This window comes from Rhinoderma darwinii, chromosome 1, assembly GCF_050947455.1.
Source record: "Rhinoderma darwinii isolate aRhiDar2 chromosome 1, aRhiDar2.hap1, whole genome shotgun sequence".
NCBI classification, from domain to species: Eukaryota; Metazoa; Chordata; class Amphibia; order Anura; family Rhinodermatidae; genus Rhinoderma; species Rhinoderma darwinii.
The window spans coordinates 500,020,977-500,040,081 of record NC_134687.1 but is presented as its reverse complement, the minus strand read 5'-3'; the positions used below and the strand labels follow the sequence as shown (position 1 = coordinate 500,040,081).

Below are 19,105 nucleotides of genomic sequence, written 5' to 3'. Positions count from 1 at the left end.
AACTCTGCTCATTTCTTATGTAGGATAACAATGCCCTGATGGTTGATGAAATGAATGACATCCGAATCATCGGTGCAATTACAGTAGTTCTGCTGCTGGGGATCTCTGTAGCAGGAATGGAATGGGAAGCAAAAGTAAGTTAGTAACTGAGCCCTTAGGCCCTGTTCACACAGAGTTTTTTTCAGGCAGAAAATTCTACCTCAAAATTCCGTCTACACACACCGCACTGCTACACATGGCGCGCGCCCACTGCACGTGTGCGGGGGTCGCAAGTGGGGGTCAGTGAGAGAGGGACAGACCGAGACACACACACACACCTTACCTGCAGTGCAGCCGGTCTTAATAATGGCGCCTGCTATCTCCCTACAAACCAGCTTCTCTGCTGTGTGGCTCTGAACTGCGCCTGCGCAGTTCAGAGCCAGATGGCAGACGCAATGTACGGCTCACGTTAATTGTGTCCTATGCACTGTAGCTGCCGTATTCCATCTGTGTATGTTTCGTTAAGAGACACACACACAAATGAAATAAAACATGGCAGCCCCCAGTACAGTAAGAAAGTGTTAATAAAAAAACAAAAACTTTTTGTGTGAAAAATTAAATAAAGTCCATATAATATTTTATTAAATAAAAACATATAAATTAATTTTAAAAAAACATGACCCTGTCCCTTTAAGTTTTCTTTCTCTGTAGCTCCAAGTGAAATAACTGTAGGCTGCACCAACACCCCCCCCCCTTTTTTTTTTTTTTGCTGCAAACATTCTTCCAATAGATCTTGAATCTTTGTAGTAAGGGGTTGTCCCAGCATTTAACCCCTTAGTGACCAGCCCATTTTAGGCCCTAATGACGAAGCTATTTTATTTGTTTTTCTATAGTCGCATTCAAAGAGCTATAACTTTTTTTTATTTTTTTGTCTACATAGCTGTATGAGGACGTTTTTTGCGGGATTAGTTGTACTTTTTAATAGCACCATTTTAGGGTACATATAATTTTTTTATTAACTTTTTTTTAGGGGGATTATAAAAAAAAACTGAAATTCCACCATTGGTCTATGCGTTTTTAAATTGACGCCGTTCACTGTGCGGCGTAAATAACATGTTACCTTTTATTCTAAGGTTTCTTATGTTTTACGACTTTTGCACAATAAAAACACTTTTGAACTAAAATTATTTGTTTTTGCATAGTCTCTTTCCAAGAGCCGTAACTTTTTTATTTTTCCTTCAATGTAGTGATTTTTTGGGCTTGTTTTCATATTAACTTTATTAATGGAGTCATTACGGTCGTGGCGATACCATATATGTGTACTTTTATTTATTTTTTATGGAAAAAAAATGTGTTTTTTTTTTTTATTTTTTTACTGTCATTTTTATTAATAATCTTTATTTTACATTATTTATTTCACTAGTCCCACTAGGGGACTTTACTGTGCGATCTTCATATCGCTGCTATAATGCTTTGGTATACTTCGTATACCAGAGCATTATTGCCTGTCAGTGTAAATCTGACAGGCAATCTCTTAGGACGTGCCTCCGGCGCGTCCTAACAGGCATATGTCCAGGGCAGACATGGGGGCTTTTATTAAGCCCCCGGCTGCCATGACACCCCATCGGAGACCCGCGGTTGCATTTGCGGGCCGACGATGGGTGACCGAGGGAGCTCACTCCCTCTGTAAACAAGTTAAATGCCGCGGTCGCTATTGACGGCGGCATTTAACGGGTTAAACGGCCGCCATCGAAGTAAACTTCGATCGTGGGCGTTGGAGCAGGAGCTCAGCTGTCATCAGACCGCTGAGCCCCGGCTCCAGCCTGCACGGGAGACCCGTGCAGGACTTAAACTAGGCTCACGTGAAAAGGTGTCAGCCTAGCCTAAGGCCCCTTAGTGACGAACGTGAAAAGGCGTATTGTTGGTCACTAAGGGGTTAAAAATGTATTTGTTTTGTAATTTCTTATATTACAAAAATTCTCTACTTGTGAGTGATTCCCTTTACTTAATTATAATGGCTCCCCCTGGTGTTCAATATGTATAGTAATGTGCACGTCCTCCTATGGAGCTGAATGAGGCAGTACTCACATTCTGAGTCCCTCCCAGCCAATAGAAAATGCTTTCTCTGCTTGTCAGTAAAGAAGAAGCTTTTATTCAGAGAAACCTCTTGTAGTGTGGATGGAGACTCCCATAGTTAGGCTGGGTTCACACGAGCATGTTACGTCCGTAATAGACAGAACGTATTTCGGCCGGAAGTCCCGGACCGAACACACTGCAGTGAGCCGGGCTCCTAGCATCATAGTGATGTACGACGCTAGGAGTCCCTGCCTCTCCGTGGAACTACTGTCCCGTACTGAAAACATGATTACAGTACAGGACAGTTGTCCTGCAGCGAGGCAGGGACTCCTAGCATCGTACATAACTATGATGCCAGGAGCCCGGCTCCCTGCACTGTGTTCGGTCCGGGGCTTGCGGGCCGAAATACGTTCCGTCCTTTACGGACGTAATGTGCTCGTGTGAATCCAGCCTTAGAGACACACAGGAGAGCCAGCAGTTTGCTTAGATGAAGAGAGAGCCTGCATAAACCACAAAACTCATCCTTTTATACCGTATAAAATAAAAAAAAATTGTAAATCCTATTGGTTATAAATATGTACAGTTGTGATAAAACTGTGACAGGAACTACATGTACTTGCTGTTGTGTGTATTTGATGCGGCTCTCTGCTGCACCATTTCAGTTCCGTGTGAATAGCAAGAACGTGTCACACAGAGACAAGTTTTCTTCTGGTATAGACAGTCAGTGCCCAAAATTAATGAAACCACAAAAAGGGTACAATTCATTAAAGCGTACCGGTCAGATATTTATGCTGCCCTGTCTGAGAGCATCATAAAGTAGTGACAGGCACTGATTTCCGCATGCTATTATTTATTCGCTAATGTTAAGTAGTCTAGGAGTACTTAGGACTTCTACTTGTGGCACGGGGCTAGCAACGCAAGTATGAGTCCATGTATTTATGCTCTCCCAGCCGTCCCCGGGCCTTTTAGGGCATGCCCCCACGTGGCGGATTTCCTCCGCAACTGTCCACATCAATGCCGCACCTAATCCGGGTTGCGGATTACGGCTGCGGATCTGCCCAAAATGTGCAGTAAATTGATGCGGACTAGCTGCTGCGGACTGCGGGAAAAGTGCTTCCCTTCTCTCTATCAGTGCAGGATAGAGAGAAGGGACAGCACTTTCCCTAGTGAAAGTAAACGAATTTCATACTTACCGGCCGTTGTCTTGGTGACGCGTCCCTCTTTCGGCATCCAGCCCTACCTCCCTGGATGACGCGGCAGTCCATGTGACCGCTGCAGCCTGTGATTGGCTGCAGCTGTCACTTAGACTGAAACGTCATCCTGGGAAGCCGGACTGGAGACAGAAGCAGGGAGTTCTCGGTAAGTATGAACTTCTATTTTTTTACAGGTAGCTGTATATTGGGATCGGTAGTCACTGTCCAGGGTGCAGAAACAGTTACTGCCGATCGCTTAACTCTTTAAGCACCCTGGACAGTGACTATTTACTGACGTCTCCTAGCAACGCTCCTGTAATTCCGGGTGCCCCATTGACTTCTTCAGTCTGGCTGTAGACCTAGAAATACATAGGTCCAGCCAGAATGAAGAAATGTCATGTCAAAAAAGCAAGACGCATCCGCAGCACACATAACATGTGCATGACAGCTGCGGACTTCATTGCGGAAATTAGAATCTCCATTGAAGTCCATGGAGAAATTCCGCCATGAGTCCGCAACCAGTCCGCAACACACAGAGCATGCTGCGGACACCAAATTCCGCTCCGCAGCCTATGCTCCGCAGCGGAATTTTACGCATCGTCTAAACGAACACTTCTAAATTTAAGTGGAAGTCAATGGAGAAACTGCTCCGCTGCGGATTAACGCTGCGGAGTGTCCGCAGCGGAATTCAAGTGAAATTCCGCCACGTGTGAACCCAGCCTTAAAGTCTCAAACTACTTCATATTAACTAATAAGTGACCGCACAAGTCATCGGGCCTATCACTTATTTATGTTGCCCTGTCTGAGGCAGAATAAAGATCTGATTGAAACATTTTGATGTATATAGTGTGTTTGTCAGGGGCTATTAACCCTTTTTAATTTTCAAAAATATATCTTCATACGATTGGTTAATTATGTTTTCACAGGCCCAGATTGTGCTGTTGGTGATTTTATTATTGGCGATATGTGACTTCTTTATAGGAACAGTTATTCCCATGGAAGACAAGAAGTCCAAAGGATTCTTTGGTTATAAAGGTATTTGTTATTGCACGGGTCCCCTACTAAAACACATGTTTTCTGGTGCTGTCCAGGCTGCCTCCGTGGCTTCCAAAACATTCTTTAGATGGAAATTTTTCAGACTTTACTTAGAGAACATTTCACCTGCCCATACGTGTGCAGCATGTAATAGGCAGGGCTTCACAAACACTGTCTCACTTGAAATTATTTTTCGAACTTGCATATCGGTGCCATTATATTTGGCGCCCGATATGTAAATAACCCCATGAACTGTCATGTGGGCGTTTCTATCTAAATGGCAAGGGGGCGTGATCTCTTCACTCTGACACTGTCCAATCCGCTATGGACAGTGTCAGGGCGGCTTGCGCTGTGTTTCCTCCCGCGAGAACACACACCGACAGAGTGCTCTGTGCAGAACCACCAGCCTGTGCATGTTCTCGCGGGAGGGAACACAGCACAAGCCTCCCTGACACTGTCTGTATCTGATTGGACAGTGTCAGAGTGAAGAGATCACGCCCCCTCACCATTTAGTTAGATAGAAACGCCCCATTGACAGTTCAGGGGCTTATTTACATATCGGGCACCAAATATAACGGCACCGATATGTAAATAACGGAGGAAGATAGGAAAATAATGTGAAGTGAGACAGTGTTTGTGAAGCCTTTCCTAGAACATGCTGCACTTGCTGCACATGTGTGGGCAGGTGAAAGGTTCTCTTTAAGTAAGCGTGAAGTTGGGGCTAAACATTTCTTCACAGAATGCGGCCCATACAATTACCGTAGTAAACAAGATAATAATCTTAGCAAATGTAGTTTGTCAGTTTTTTATCGTTATTTTGCTGGCAAGACACATAAATCTAAATTACTTGTAAATAGGGGTTGAGTTAGCTTCATGTTAGACGGGATAAAAGCCATAATCCATATTAAGAAAAAAAGGTTCGAATGAAATAGTAACCGCTAATAGGTATACATGACCAGCCTCTTGTGGTGGTTCGCAAATCTGCAGGGCAACACATTTAAAGACTACTCCATTAAAAAACTGCTTGCTTTTCCTTTTCCTTCACACAGCTGAAATTTTCAGTGAAAACTTCGGGCCAGACTTCCGAAAAGGAGAAACCTTCTTCACTGTCTTCGCCATTTTCTTTCCTGCTGCGACTGGTATCTTAGCAGGAGCAAATATCTCAGGTGATCTTGCGGTAAGTAATATCAATAGATGTCAAAGATTATATTGCTGGTGGTGCATAGGTGTTATTAACCCATGTGTCTGTTTTGTATTCTCCAGGACCCTCAACTAGCCATACCTAAAGGCACATTGTTGGCCATTCTTATAACAACTATAGTCTACACGGGTGTTGCAGTGTCTGTGGGTAAGGAGCAAGCAATGAAATGATTACCAATGAACTGAATTATGTTTAGAATGTAGATGGGTCTCCTTACAACAGAAATAATGCAGCGGGCACGTGTGGTTTGTTCTGCATTTAATGTGTAAATTTGCTCTTAAAGAGGCTCTGTCACCAGATTTTGCAACCCCTATCTGCTATTGCAGCAGATAGGCGCTGCAATGTAGATTACAGTAACGTTTTTATTTTTAAAAAACGAGCATTTTTGGCCAAGTTATGACCATTTTTGTAGTTATGCAAATGAGGCTTGCAAAAGTCCAAGTGGGCGTGTTTAAAAGTAAAAGTCCAAGTGGGTGTGTATTATGTGCGTACATCGGGGCGTTTTTAATACTTTCACTAGCTGGGCGCTCTAATGAGAAGTAACATCCTCTTCTCTTCAGAACGCTCAGCTTCTGACAGTGCAGATCTGTGACGTCACTCACAGGTCCTGCATCGTGACGGCCACATCGGCACCAGAGGCTACAGTTGATTCTGCAGCAGCATCAGCGTTTGCAGGTAAGTCGATCTTACCTGCAAACGCTGATGCTGCTGCAGAATCAACTGTAGCCTCTGGTGCCGATGTGGCCGTCACGATGCAGGACCTGTGAGTGACGTCACAGATCTGCACTGTCAGAAGCTGGGCGTTCTGAAGAGAAGAGGATGATACTTCTCATCAGAATGCCCAGCTAGTGAAAGTATTAAAAACGCCCCGATGTACGCACATAATACACACCCACTTGGACTTTTACTTTTAAACACGCCCAGTTGTACTTTTGCAAGCCTCATTTGCATAACTACAAAAATGGTCATAACTTGGCCAAAAATGCTCGTTTTTTAAAAATAAAAACGTTACTGTAATCTACATTGCAGCGCCTATCTGCTGCAATAGCAGATAGGGGTTGCAAAATCTGGTGACAGAGCCTCTTTAAGTCGTGAAATCCCATTGAAAGACACTCCAATTTGATTCACTATCCCTGCAAATCTGGCCACTGCTATGAAAAAAAGAAGTTCCCAAATCACCACACAAATGCCCTTGTTTTCCGTCCGTTTTTCCTTCATCCATATGACTAGTCCTTCTTTTCTCCACCAGGCTCATGTGTTGTTCGAGATGCATCCGGGAATGTTAATGACACCATTTCCGCTGTGACAAACTGCACATCTGCTGCTTGTAAATTAGATTATGACTTTTCATACTGTAAACCAGATTGTAAATATGGACTTATGAACAATTTCCAGGTACCGTATTGTATACTTTGTCCTTTGTTTATTAGAATGTTGTTTCCCAAAAAAAACAATGCTTTTTTTTTCTGCAGAACGTCTTTTTTTTTTTTTTTCCTTCTTCGGCTTTGTTCACACATATGCAGATTTTTGGATAAGCGAGCAAAAAAAATCTGCAACGGAATACAGTAGGAGCAAAGTGGATGACGTTTTAACAAATCCCTTTCACATGCTACAGATAATTTCCACACACAAATGTTCAGATTTATTTTAACCCTTAGCATGTGAATTTCTGTTGCAGAAAGACCAAGGATCTGTTGTGAATTTTTCCCACTGACTTCAGTAGGGAAGTTACCTACGTATCAGCAGCAAAATTCGCAAGTCCAGATAACCCCACCCCCACTATTTTCAAAGATATGTCCCTGGTCCCCTGTCTGGTCTCTGTACACCGGGCATCCATCCAGTGATGACGTGTCAACTCGTGATCGCTGTAGCCAATCACAAGCTGTAGCCAGTCACAGGCGAAACGTCATCCCAGGAGGTCGGTTGTTGAGGGAGCAGCCGGGAGACCGGGGACACGAGTATAGTCTTCTAATCCCTTTTTATTTATAAAAAAAGAAATAAAACCTCTCGGCTGTTTTCCATAGATCCGCACCAAAATTAGCACGACTTGGTTTCAAGGAAAATGCTCATAACTTTACAAATAACAAGCAGCATAGCGTCTATTAGATTTAGTTAGGAGATGGGGAATTGATAAACTGGTGACTGTCTCTATAAGCATGTTAACATACTGTCCTCCCCTTTAGGTCATGAGCATGGTGTCTGGATTTGCACCACTTATTACAGCAGGTATTTTCTCTGCCACTCTTTCATCAGCACTTGCCTCATTAGTGAGTGCACCAAAGATTTTCCAGGTACGATCTTTATGCTACTCCTAGTATTGTTTAGAGAAAAAGTAATCTCTTCTTATGCTGTCAACTATTTTACCCAGTAGTTGTTCATTAAGGAGTACTTCCTCCTGTGAGGTACACAATATTCCTAATAATACGCTTTAAATCACGGTAAAACACATGCACTTTTTCTCTGCAGTTCCAAACGCCCCTTAACTGCAGCGTCTGAATACATCCTTAACGACCGTCGTATAGTGTTTTTACGTCGGCCGTTCAGGGTAGTTCTTCTGAAGAGCCGCCTTGTCACGTCGGCAGTTCAGAAGAACTTTCCCCGCATTGTGCGGGGATCTCCTGAAGCCCGTGCTGTTGCTAACAGCCTCGGGCATCAGGGCAACGATCGAAGACCACTAGCAGTGTTCTACGATCATATTTAGCCCCTCAGATGCGGTGCTCAATAGCGAGCGCCGCATCTGAGTGATTTTAGAGGGAAGGAGCTCGACAAAGGCCCCCAGGTCTGCCTTTAGTGATTGCCTGTTCGGCTATGCCAGAGGCATGACCTAACAGGTGCCTGTCAGTTTTACACTGACCGGCAATAATAAACTGCAATACCGAAGTATTGCAGTGTATTATAATAGCGATCAAAAGTTTGCACAGTACAGTCCCCTAGTAGGACTAAAAATAAAGTGAAAAAAAAGTTAAAGTTTGAAATAATAAATTAATTAATGTTCCAAGTTAAAAAAAAATAACCTCCCCCCCACTTTTTCCCCTTACAAAATACTTTATTATGAAAAAAAGTAAGAAGTTACTCATATTTAGTATGCATCCGTAATGAACCCAACTATTACATTATTTAACCCGCACGGTGAACGCCGTAAAAAATATAATAAAAAACAATGCCAGAATTGCTGTATTCTGTTCATCCTGCCTTCAAAAGAATTTGATAAAAAGTGATCAAACCGTTGCATCTTCTCCAAAATGATACCAATAAAAACGAAGTTGTCTCGCAAAAAAAAAAAGCCCTCATACAGCTGCATTGGTCAAAAAATAAAAAAAGTTATGGCTCTTAAAATATGGTAACACAAAAGCAAATAATTTTGAAAAAAAATTGTTTTTACTGTGTAAAATTAGGACAACATTAAAAAATCCATATAAATTTTGTATTGCCGCAATCCTAACGACCCGCTAAATAACGTTGTTATTTATACCACACGGTAAACGGCGTAAAATTAAGACGCAAAAAAAATGGCTAAATTTACGTTATAAAATACAACTTGTCCCGCAAAAAAAAAGTACTTATACAGCTCTGTCGACACAAAAATAAAAAAAGTTATAGCTCTTTGAATGAGACGATGGAAAAACGTACAAAATTGCTTGGTCATTAAAGAGGCTCTGTCACCACATTATAAGTGCCCTATATTGTACATGATGTGATCGACGCTGTAATGTAGATAACAGCAGTGTGTTTTATTTAGAAAAACGATCATTTTTGACGGAGTTATGACCTATATTAGCTTTATGCTAATGAGTTTCTCAATGGACAACTGGGCGTGTTTTGATGATTTAGAAAATGATCGTTTTTCTAAATAAAAAAACACTGCTGTGATCTACATTACAGCGCCGATCACGTCATGTACAATATAGGGCACTTATAATGTGGTGACAGAGCCTCTTTAAAGAGACTCTGTCACCACATTATAAGTGTCCTATCTCCTACATAAGGAGATGGGCGCTGTAATGTAGGTGACAGTAATACTTTTTATTTAAAAAAACGATCTATTTTCACAACGTTACGAGCGATTTTGGTTTATGCTAATGAGCTTTCTTAATGCCCAAGTGGGCGTACTTTTACTTTCGACCAAGTGGGCGTTGTACAGAGGAGTGTATGACGCTGACCAATCGGCATCATGCACTCCTCTCCATTCATTTACACTGCACTAGCGATATAGATATATCACTATGTGCAGCCTCATACACAAACCCTAACATTACTACAGTGTCCTGATAATGAATACACATGACCATCCAGCCTGGACGTCATGTGTACTCAGAATCCTGACACTTCTGAATCTTTTCTCTGAGATTCCAGCAACGGATACGAAATCTCGTGAGATTACGGAGCTAAACGAGATTTGGTTTCACTTGCCGGAATCTCACAAAAAAAGAGTCAGAAGTGTCAGGATTCTGAGTACACATGACGTCCAGGCTGGATGGTCATGTGTATTCATTATCAGGACACTGTAGTAATGTTAGGGTTTGTGTATGAGGCTGCACATAGTGATATATCTATATCGCTACTGCAGTGTAAATGAATGGAGAGGAGTGCATGATGCCGATTGGTCAGCGTCATACACTCCTCTGTACAACGCCCACTTGGTCGAAAGTAAAAGTACGCCCACTTGGGCATTAAGAAAGCTCATTAGCATAAACTAAAATCGCTCCTAACGTTGTGAAAAAAGATCGGTTTTTTTTAATAAAAAGCATTACTGTCACCTACATTACAGCGCCCATCTCCTTATATAGGAGACAGGGCACTTATAATGTGGTGACAGAGCCTCTTTAAGGTTTAAAATACCTTCGGTATTAAGGGGTTAAAGGGGCCATTGGCAGTTCCTTACCAGCTGTCTTTATGTACCGATGGATTGTGTGTTTGTAGATACTGTGTAATCATTTAATAGACTTATAAATTAGAAAAAGTTCCTTGGATTTCTCTGTATGTTATTAGATATACCTTGTCCTCGCTGGCTGGTTAGATTGTATGTTTTGTTTTGTACATAAAGATTATCTGTCTTCCTACATGAAATCTTCTTTCTCCCAAGGCCCTATGCAAGGACAATATTTATCCTGGTCTTCAGATGTTCGCTAAAGGATATGGCAAAAACAATGAACCACTTCGTGGCTATCTGCTTACTTTCTTAATTGCATTGGGATTCATATTAATTGGTTGGTGTGTTTTTTGTTTTTTCTTTTGAGGGTGGGGGTGTTCAGATTTTTATCAGGGAGGATGTATGATACTCCATTCTGTATTATGTAAAGGTAAAAAATGATTTGACGTTTAAATTAAGTTTTCAATTATACTGCTCAGTATTAAGCTAGGATGAAGCCTCCGGATCACACAGGATCCGTTATCAGCTGAGCCGTCAGACCAGCTCACTGACTGCTTCAACTGTGAACGGCTTCTGCAGCTTCTAAGTGCAGCGATAAATAAAAGCTTCAGAAATAAAAAGGTTATTAAAAGTACATTACTAAAGTGATTTTTATGCAAAAATACTTACATTTCATTATTTTTATTTTTTTTAAAGTTTACCAACGGTGTCCATAGCCTATAGGCCACATACACAAGATGTGTATTACGTGCAGATGTGCAGCACACATTTTTCTGCGGCAAAGCCACAGTGTAATACAGTACCAGCAAAGTAAATGAGATTTCTAGTCCTCTTATCTACACAATCTCTTCTGCCCATAAATTGTCTTGTGGTGCAGATTTTAAATTCTGCATCTTATCAATTTATCTTGCTTTTCCGTCTCAGAATTGTATCTGATGGATTTTCCACATCAAATTCCTTAAGGTGTGCATGTAGCCTTAAGCTAATTGTGTAGAAAATAATGTAACGCTCTTTTTATGCGGAGGATGCGAAGATTATAAGACTCTAGGGGAGAGATTTATCAAAGCTGGTGCAATGAAAAAGTTCAGCAGTTTATAGCAACCAATCCGATTCCACATTTTCACTTCTCAGAGACTTTTTGAATAAAAGCTGCACCCTGATTGGTTGTTATGGGCAACTGCTCCACATTTTCTGCTCACTATTTTTTGATAAATCTCGAATGAAGCTCATTGTGGCTGAGGCCAGACTGAATATATAGCAAGTTCAGGTGTATAGCTAGATGGCATTTAGTATGACAGTGGATGGTTTGGTATAAATGTTAGGTTGTGGGGGAGTCATGGAGCTATGGTTAGTGTTGTAGGGTAAGATGGAGTTATTTTAGTATATACACGGAATTGCATGGCTTCAGGTTACATTTTGAAAATGCAGATGTAATAGTTGTGCAAAACAATATCTGCTAGTTTTGAAGTTCTCACTCTTTTTTCCCTTTTTCAGCTGAACTGAATGTGATCGCTCCCATCATTTCAAACTTCTTCTTGGCTTCATACGCCTTAATAAACTTCTCAGTGTTTCACGCTTCACTTGCAAAGTCTCCAGGTAAGACCCAAATATGTTTTGGTTCTGTCTTTTTTTTTTTTGTTTTGTGTTTTTCTATATACATACATAGATGTATGAATACATACAAATGTGAGCAAAAATTGGACGGAGCTTTGCAGTTGTCGCGCACAACTACTTTCCTCAAAGTGTAGCTAAACGTTTGACAAACTTCTAACGTGTCATAGTGACATGTCAGAAGTTTGGATTGGTGCGGGTCTGAGAAATGAGACCCCCACCAATCGTGTGAGCGCTCACCCGCTACCTTTTTCCGGAAAGCCGATGTATCGGAGTACAGGCTCAGACTTTCTATTGAGTCCGTACACCGATACATTTATTTCCGGAAAAAGCCGAACAGACACGAAGCGGCTAAGTGCTCACACGAGCGCTTCAGCTGCTTCGTTCTAGCAATTGGTGGGGGTCTCAGTGCTCGGACCCCCACCAATACAAACTTCTGACATGTCACTATGACGTCAGAAGTTTGTCAAACGTTTAGCTACACTTTAATTTTTAGTGGAGTTCCAGAATGAAAGCATTGAGATGCATTTTCTCTTGTATCCATGTTTCTTATGTGCAGGGAGACCATGAACTCTGGCAATTTTATTGCTAACTTTTTTTTCTTCTTGCCCTGGCAGGTTGGCGTCCGGCCTTCAAGTACTACAATATGTGGGTGTCGCTTCTCGGAGCCCTCCTTTGCTGCGGAGTCATGTTTGTTATTAACTGGCAGGCTGCTCTTTTAACATATGTCATAGTCATTGGATTGTATATATACGTTACATACAAGAAGCCTGGTAAGTTTGTCTGTATTTACAGCTACAAGGTGAACTGTTTGTAAGTGGACTATAACTGACAGAAAAAAGAAATTCAATTTATTGAGCGTCCCCAACACTAGATATTGACTTGTGGCTTATTTGACATAAGAAGTAACAGATTCTTGGTCATTGTAATATATTCTCAACAATGGCTACATTGTTCTGCAAGTTCGCAGCTTTGTTGATTTCGGTTCTCATTGTCCCTATCAGAATCAGGACAGTTCATTTAAAACCCCTTCCCCAGCTATAAACACATTCAAATAAAACTAAATTCGGGCCTTTTATTGGACACAATAACATTACAATGGTTTTCCTCCTAATTATACCGATGGAATTGTGAAAGGCTCTGGTTCTCTGAATAGTCGTTGCATATTGACCCTAAGCTTTTGGAAGAAACATTCCTGTGGGCGGATTAGATAGGATCTCCTTTACAATGGGCTGAACAATGCAGCGGATTTTACTCCAAGGTCGCAGTGGTCCGTGTGGAGCTGTGAAATTATTTGTAGAGCCTCACACCCATCTGCTATTTTAAGTCATTCGAAAATGATTTTCATCTGTGTAAAGTATGTGATATTCTCGAGTTAGATTGTTAAACTCCACATCGCTTCACCACAAGTAAACCTGAAGGTAACCGTATTAATGTGTTCATTTCTGAAACCAATTTATGTCTGGCTATGTCCTGCCATATTGTGATAGTTTTGTTTGGCTATAGCCCGATAAATGTACATGCGGGTTCCTTTTTTTTTTTTTTTATGCAACTTGTGCCTAGTGACAAATATCGTACTTTAATTCATTCTGTAACTGAACACATTTGTGGCAAACCTCCTTCTAGCCCTGCGGAATATCACCATGGTTTACAGGAAGTTCCATTAGTTCCTGTTTTTTTCCTGACTGGATCATTCTTCCAATGTGGTTGTTTGTTTTTTTTTTGTATTATTTTTTTTTCTAATTCTCGCTCTGAAAAATACTAGAACTAGTGTCATGATCTAAGATCACAGGAATAAAATGTTTTATATTTTTAAATGTCACAATGTAGAAAGTCCCACTACCATGCTAACATTGACCATTCTCACAGTGGTTTACAATTCTCCGCTTTAGGCCTCATGCACGCAACTATAAGGGCTTTTACTGTCCTCAGACATGGATCCGTAGTCATCAGCAAGTCATCCGCATATCTGGCACGCTGTCTGCAAATATTTACAGATCCGCAAAGAAAAAGGGAGGCTACAAATTATGTCACCAACATGTCAATCCATTGAAAAGGTCTTCATGGTGAATGCCCCTCCGTCACATCCGTAGCCTCCCGCAATTGTGGAAGCGCCCAGAGATTTCTATGGGCCAGTCTGTGCCGCAATTGCGGACACGAATAGGACATGTCTATATTTTGCATATCATTTCTACGTCACGGTGTCCGTGGACAATAGAAATTAATAAGTCCAGAATCTCATCCGGAATTAAAGAGACTCTGTCACCACATTATAAGTGCCCTATATCCTACATAAGGAGATCGGCGCTATAATGTAGGTGACAGCAGTGATTTTTATTTAATAAAACGATCAGTTTTTACCACTTTATTAGCGATTTTAGATTTATGCTAATGAGTTGCTTAATGCCCAACTGGGCGTATTTTTACTTTAGCCCAAGTGGGCGTTGTACAGAGGAGTGTATGACGCTGACCAATCAGCATCATGCACTCCTCTCCATTCATTTACTCAGCACATAGGGTTCCTGCTAGATCCTTATGCGCTGTCTTATACTAACACATTAACGATACTGAAGTGTTTAGACAGTGAATAGACATTCCACGGGATGTCTATTCATAATCCCTGCACTTCGTTACTCTGTCTGTGGTAGTTATAGCAGAGGAAGCGAGATCTCGCTGTAAATGACAGGTTACATCGAGATCACGCTTCCTCTGCTGTAACTACCAGAGACAGAGTAAGGAAGTGCAGAGATTGTGAATAGACATCCCGTGGAATGTCTATTCACTGAATAAAAACTATAGTATCGTTAATGTGTTAGTATAAGACAGCGCATAGCGATCTAAAAGGTTCCATATGCGCTGCCTAAATGAAGAATGGAGAGGAGTGCATGACACTGATTGGTCACTGATTGGTCAGCGTCATACACTCGTCTGTACAACGCCCACTTGGTCTAAAGTAAAACACGCCCAGTTGTCCATTGAGGAACTCATTAGCATAAATCTAAAATCGCTAATAAAGTGAAAACAGATAGTTTTATTAAATAAAAAGCATGACTGTCACCTACATTATAGCGCCGATCTCCTTATGTAGGAGATACGGCACTTATAATGTGGTGACAGAGCCTCTTTAAGGATGAAAACTACGGTCATTTGCATGGGCCTTACCAGCTTATATTACCCTGTTATATCTCCTGAATGTTCCCCATACATTAAAATGGGGAATGGATGGAATTGCATTAAATTTTGAACAGAAGTATACATCTGATGTACCCCTAGTCGCAATATATTTTGGGTCCGTTTAATGTTAGATGGCATTTTTCACTATTGAGTTCTTCAACAACATCCTTATTACATTTTGACTTGTCACTACTAGAACTACCAAGACCTGCATGCATGTGAGCACCTTCACGGAGAACCTAATAATAATAGAAATGTGGACGGTATCCTCATCACAGAATGAATCGTATGGATATGCCATTACTTCCTGATTGGTTGGGGTTCAACTGCCTGAGAATGAAGGGGCTGCAGCGCTACTTTAGCCAAAGTTTTCCTGCATGGTGTTGCTCTGCTCGGGGAACAAAAGCAAAGGAGTTGCAGCGCTGCTTTATCCCCCTAATACTAAGGATCGTGGGGGTCTCAGCAGTCAGACCCCCACCTATTAGAAAGTGATGGCATATCCTAGTGATTCTTTTTGTGATGCGAATAACCCTTTAAAGCCCAAGATTAGTGATGGAAAAAAACGGTTGACTTGCGTAACAGATATGACATGTACGATTGCAATTGTTTTTCTGTAATGCCGCCTCCTGCTTCAGTCTGCATTTGTCAATCAAATTACAGACTAAACCGTCAAGTTCACAGTCCAAAATTCAAATAGGAGAGGGAGCGGGGCAGGGAACCAGTTATGGGAGATGGCTCCCAGTCCTGGGCCTAAGTGTCATTGACCTAGGAGATGGAATGCAGAAAAGTGGTAATGTGCATAGTAGGGTTTTTTGTTAAATTGGTAAAGGGTAGTATTTGCAGGTTAATTAGTCTTTACAGAGGTATTGTGGTTCCAGCTAATAAAGCCTATTCATTGTATAATAAAGTTTTATAAACTTTTGTGCTTCATTCCCTCCTGATTTAAAAAAAACTTTACTTGCAGTCATTGAATGGGAACCTTCCTTGTTTACGTTGAGAGTATTAGTCCTGATCATGTGATGCTCTCACAGGTGTCTGATTTGTTACTGTTCCGAGCCGTGCACCTGATCAGAGTTATTCCAGATGTTATCTGATGTAAATCTTTGCCCGTCATGACTCTCTAACTAGTATTCTTCTGCATAAAAACATGCAATCTTTCAGATGTGAACTGGGGGTCTTCAACGCAAGCCTTGACCTATCTGAATGCACTGCAGCATACCATTCGGTTGGCAGGTGTAGAAGACCATGTGAAAAACTTCAGGTAATTTTTAAGGAAACGTTTTATTATAACAATTGCATATGCAGTAGAGCAATGTATACAATCTAATTTGAATTTTTTTATATAAACCCTTTACTCCAGAAAAAAGGTCTCTGTTGCCCATGTAAGGGTATGTTCACACCTCGAATTACGCCTGAAAAAACGGCTCCATTACGCCTATAAACATCTGCCCATTGCTTTCAATGCGTTTTACGATGTTCTGTTCCCACGAGGTATTATTTTACGTGTCGCTGTCAAAAGATGGCTCGTAAAAAGAAGTGCATGTCACTTCTTGGGACGTTTTTGGAGCCGTTTTTCATTGACTCCATTGAAAAACAGCTCCAATAATGTCCGTAAAATACGCCGCGAAAAACGCGAGTTGCTACAAACACGTCTGAAAATCGGGAGCTGTTTTCGCCTGAAAACAGCTCCGTATTTTCCGACATATTTTGCTAAGCCGTGTGAACATACCCTAACCCTTTATCCTCTCCGTAGTAACTTATATACTTTCTACTAGCATATCTACAAGTTACTATAATTACATAGAGGCTGGAACAAGCTGACTGCTACATCTTCCTACTGATTTTTAAATCAAGTAGCAATAAAACATAGTTGCTAGGACGGTAGTTTGATAAAGTCCTGAGTACACTTTTCTAGATAATGGGTAAAACACTGCGGAGATTAAATGGATTGTGAATAGCCAGTAGACTTTTGGGTTGTGTAATGCCCCGCGCTTAACTTGTTAGAATTTCTGCTTTAACTTGTATTTACTTCCATACAATATTTCTATGAAAATAAGAATTAAAATCTTATTATATAATTAATATTCTCTTGTGCTTTTTCCCCCTGTTATAACAGGCCTCAGTGTCTTGTTTTAATCGGTGCTCCGAATTCACGTCCAGCTCTCCTTCACTTAGTGCACGCCTTTACAAAAAATGTTGGTTTGATGATCTGTGGACATGTGCACATGGTAAGCTTTTGTTCTCTTTCGGTCTCCGTTTCCCTTTTATATGAGGAGAGTAGCAAGGGTTCACAATGGTGCCACAAATCCACATAACAAACTATGGACGGAAAAGGAACTTGACACGAACTGGCTTGTGGGCCGTATGTTATGATATTGAAAAATAATGTACTGATTCTAGATGTATATTAACCCCTTAATGACCAGCCTATTTTGGACCTTAATGACCAAGCTATTTTTTAAGTTTTTCAATCGTCGCATTCCAAGAGCTATAACTTTTTTATTTTTGCGTCGACATAGCTGTATAAGGTCTTGTTTTTTGCGGGACAAGTTGTATTTTTTAATAGCACCATTTTTAGGTACATATTATTTATTGATTAACTTTTATTAACTTTTTTTGGGGGGGGAATAGAAAAAAATCTGAAATTTCGCCACTCTTTTTTGCGTCCTAAATCTACGCCGTTTACCGTGTGATATAAATAACACAATAACTTTATTCAGCGGGTTGTTACGATTGCAACGATACCAAATTTGTATAGATTTTGTATGTTTTACTACTTTCACACAGTAAAAACGCTTTTTTTTCAAAATTATTTGTTTTTGTGTCTCCATATTTGAAGAGCCGTAACGTTTTTATTTTTTCGCCGATGCAGCTGTATGAGGGCTTTTTTTTTGCGGGAAGACTTGTAGTTTTTATTGGTACCATTTTGGAGTAGATGCGACTTTTTGATCACTTTTTATCACATTTTTTTAAAGTCAGGATTCACAGAAAACAGCAATTTTTCCATAGTTTTTTAATGAATTTTTTTACGGTGTTCACCGTGCGGGTTAAATAATGTAATAGATTTATAGTCGGGGTCGTTACGGATGCGGCGATACCAAATATGTGTAACTTTTTAACTTTATTTTGTTTTTTTAATAGTAAAGCAGTTTGTAAGGGGAAAAGCTGGGTTTTTCATTTTTTTTCACATTTTTTTTTAAATTAACTTTATTAAACTTTTTTTTCACTTTTTTACTAGTCCCACTAGGGGACTTTAATATGCGATTCTCCGATCGCTATTGTAATACACTGCAATACTTTTGTATTGCAGTGTATTACTGCCTGGCCGTTTAACGCGGACAGGCATCTGCTAGGTCATGCCTGCGGCATGATCTAGCAGGCATTCACTCCAGGCAGACCTGGGGGCCTTTATTAGGCCCCCGGCTGCCATGGGAGACCCTGACACTCGGCGATCGTATCGCCGGGTGTCGGTGGGAGAGAGAGGGAGCTCCCTCCCTCTCTCCAAAACAACTCAGATGCGGTGCTCGCTATTGAGCACCGCATCTGAGGGGTTAAACGTGTGAGATCGATACTAATATCGATCTCACACGGCAGAGCAGGGACGCTCCCAGCCCTCAGCTGCCTCTAGCACCTGAGAGCAGGGAGATTTGACAGCTCCCTGCTCTGTTTACTTATTCCGATGCCGCGACGTAAAAAGTCTGGCATCGGAATAAGGCCCGTTAGTGACCGACGTAGAAACACGATGGGCCGGTCACTAACGGGTTAAAGTTACTGCTCGCAAAACAGTAGCAAAATAACGAAGATGAAATATGTGTCCATATGTCTAGGAGCGCATGGTCACCAAATAAAGGTAGGGACATTGCATTAATATGGTGTTTTTTCAATTCGCAATTGTAGCAGACCTGTGGGTGTGATTTATAAGTAAAATGTGTAGGGGACTTCCCTGTGCTTCCTTAACCACAAGCA

At 41.1% G+C, this 19,105-nt stretch overlaps 1 protein-coding gene across 3 annotated transcripts in view; it reads left to right on the top strand.

The window, feature by feature from the left end:
- The window catches only part of SLC12A2 (solute carrier family 12 member 2), a 115,616-nt gene that overhangs the window by 73,356 nt on the left and 23,155 nt on the right, over positions 1-19,105 (top strand). For all 3 annotated transcript variants that reach the window (XM_075835854.1, XM_075835861.1, XM_075835844.1), the window contains 11 exons: positions 24-134; positions 4,175-4,283; positions 5,333-5,460; positions 5,547-5,631; positions 6,734-6,879; positions 7,668-7,775; positions 10,568-10,691; positions 11,849-11,950; positions 12,583-12,738; positions 16,301-16,400; positions 17,256-17,367. In XM_075835854.1, coding sequence (XP_075691969.1) covers positions 24-134; positions 4,175-4,283; positions 5,333-5,460; positions 5,547-5,631; positions 6,734-6,879; positions 7,668-7,775; positions 10,568-10,691; positions 11,849-11,950; positions 12,583-12,738; positions 16,301-16,400; positions 17,256-17,367 — 1,281 coding nt within the window. The remainder of the gene's footprint in view (positions 1-23; positions 135-4,174; positions 4,284-5,332; positions 5,461-5,546; positions 5,632-6,733; positions 6,880-7,667; positions 7,776-10,567; positions 10,692-11,848; positions 11,951-12,582; positions 12,739-16,300; positions 16,401-17,255; positions 17,368-19,105) is intronic.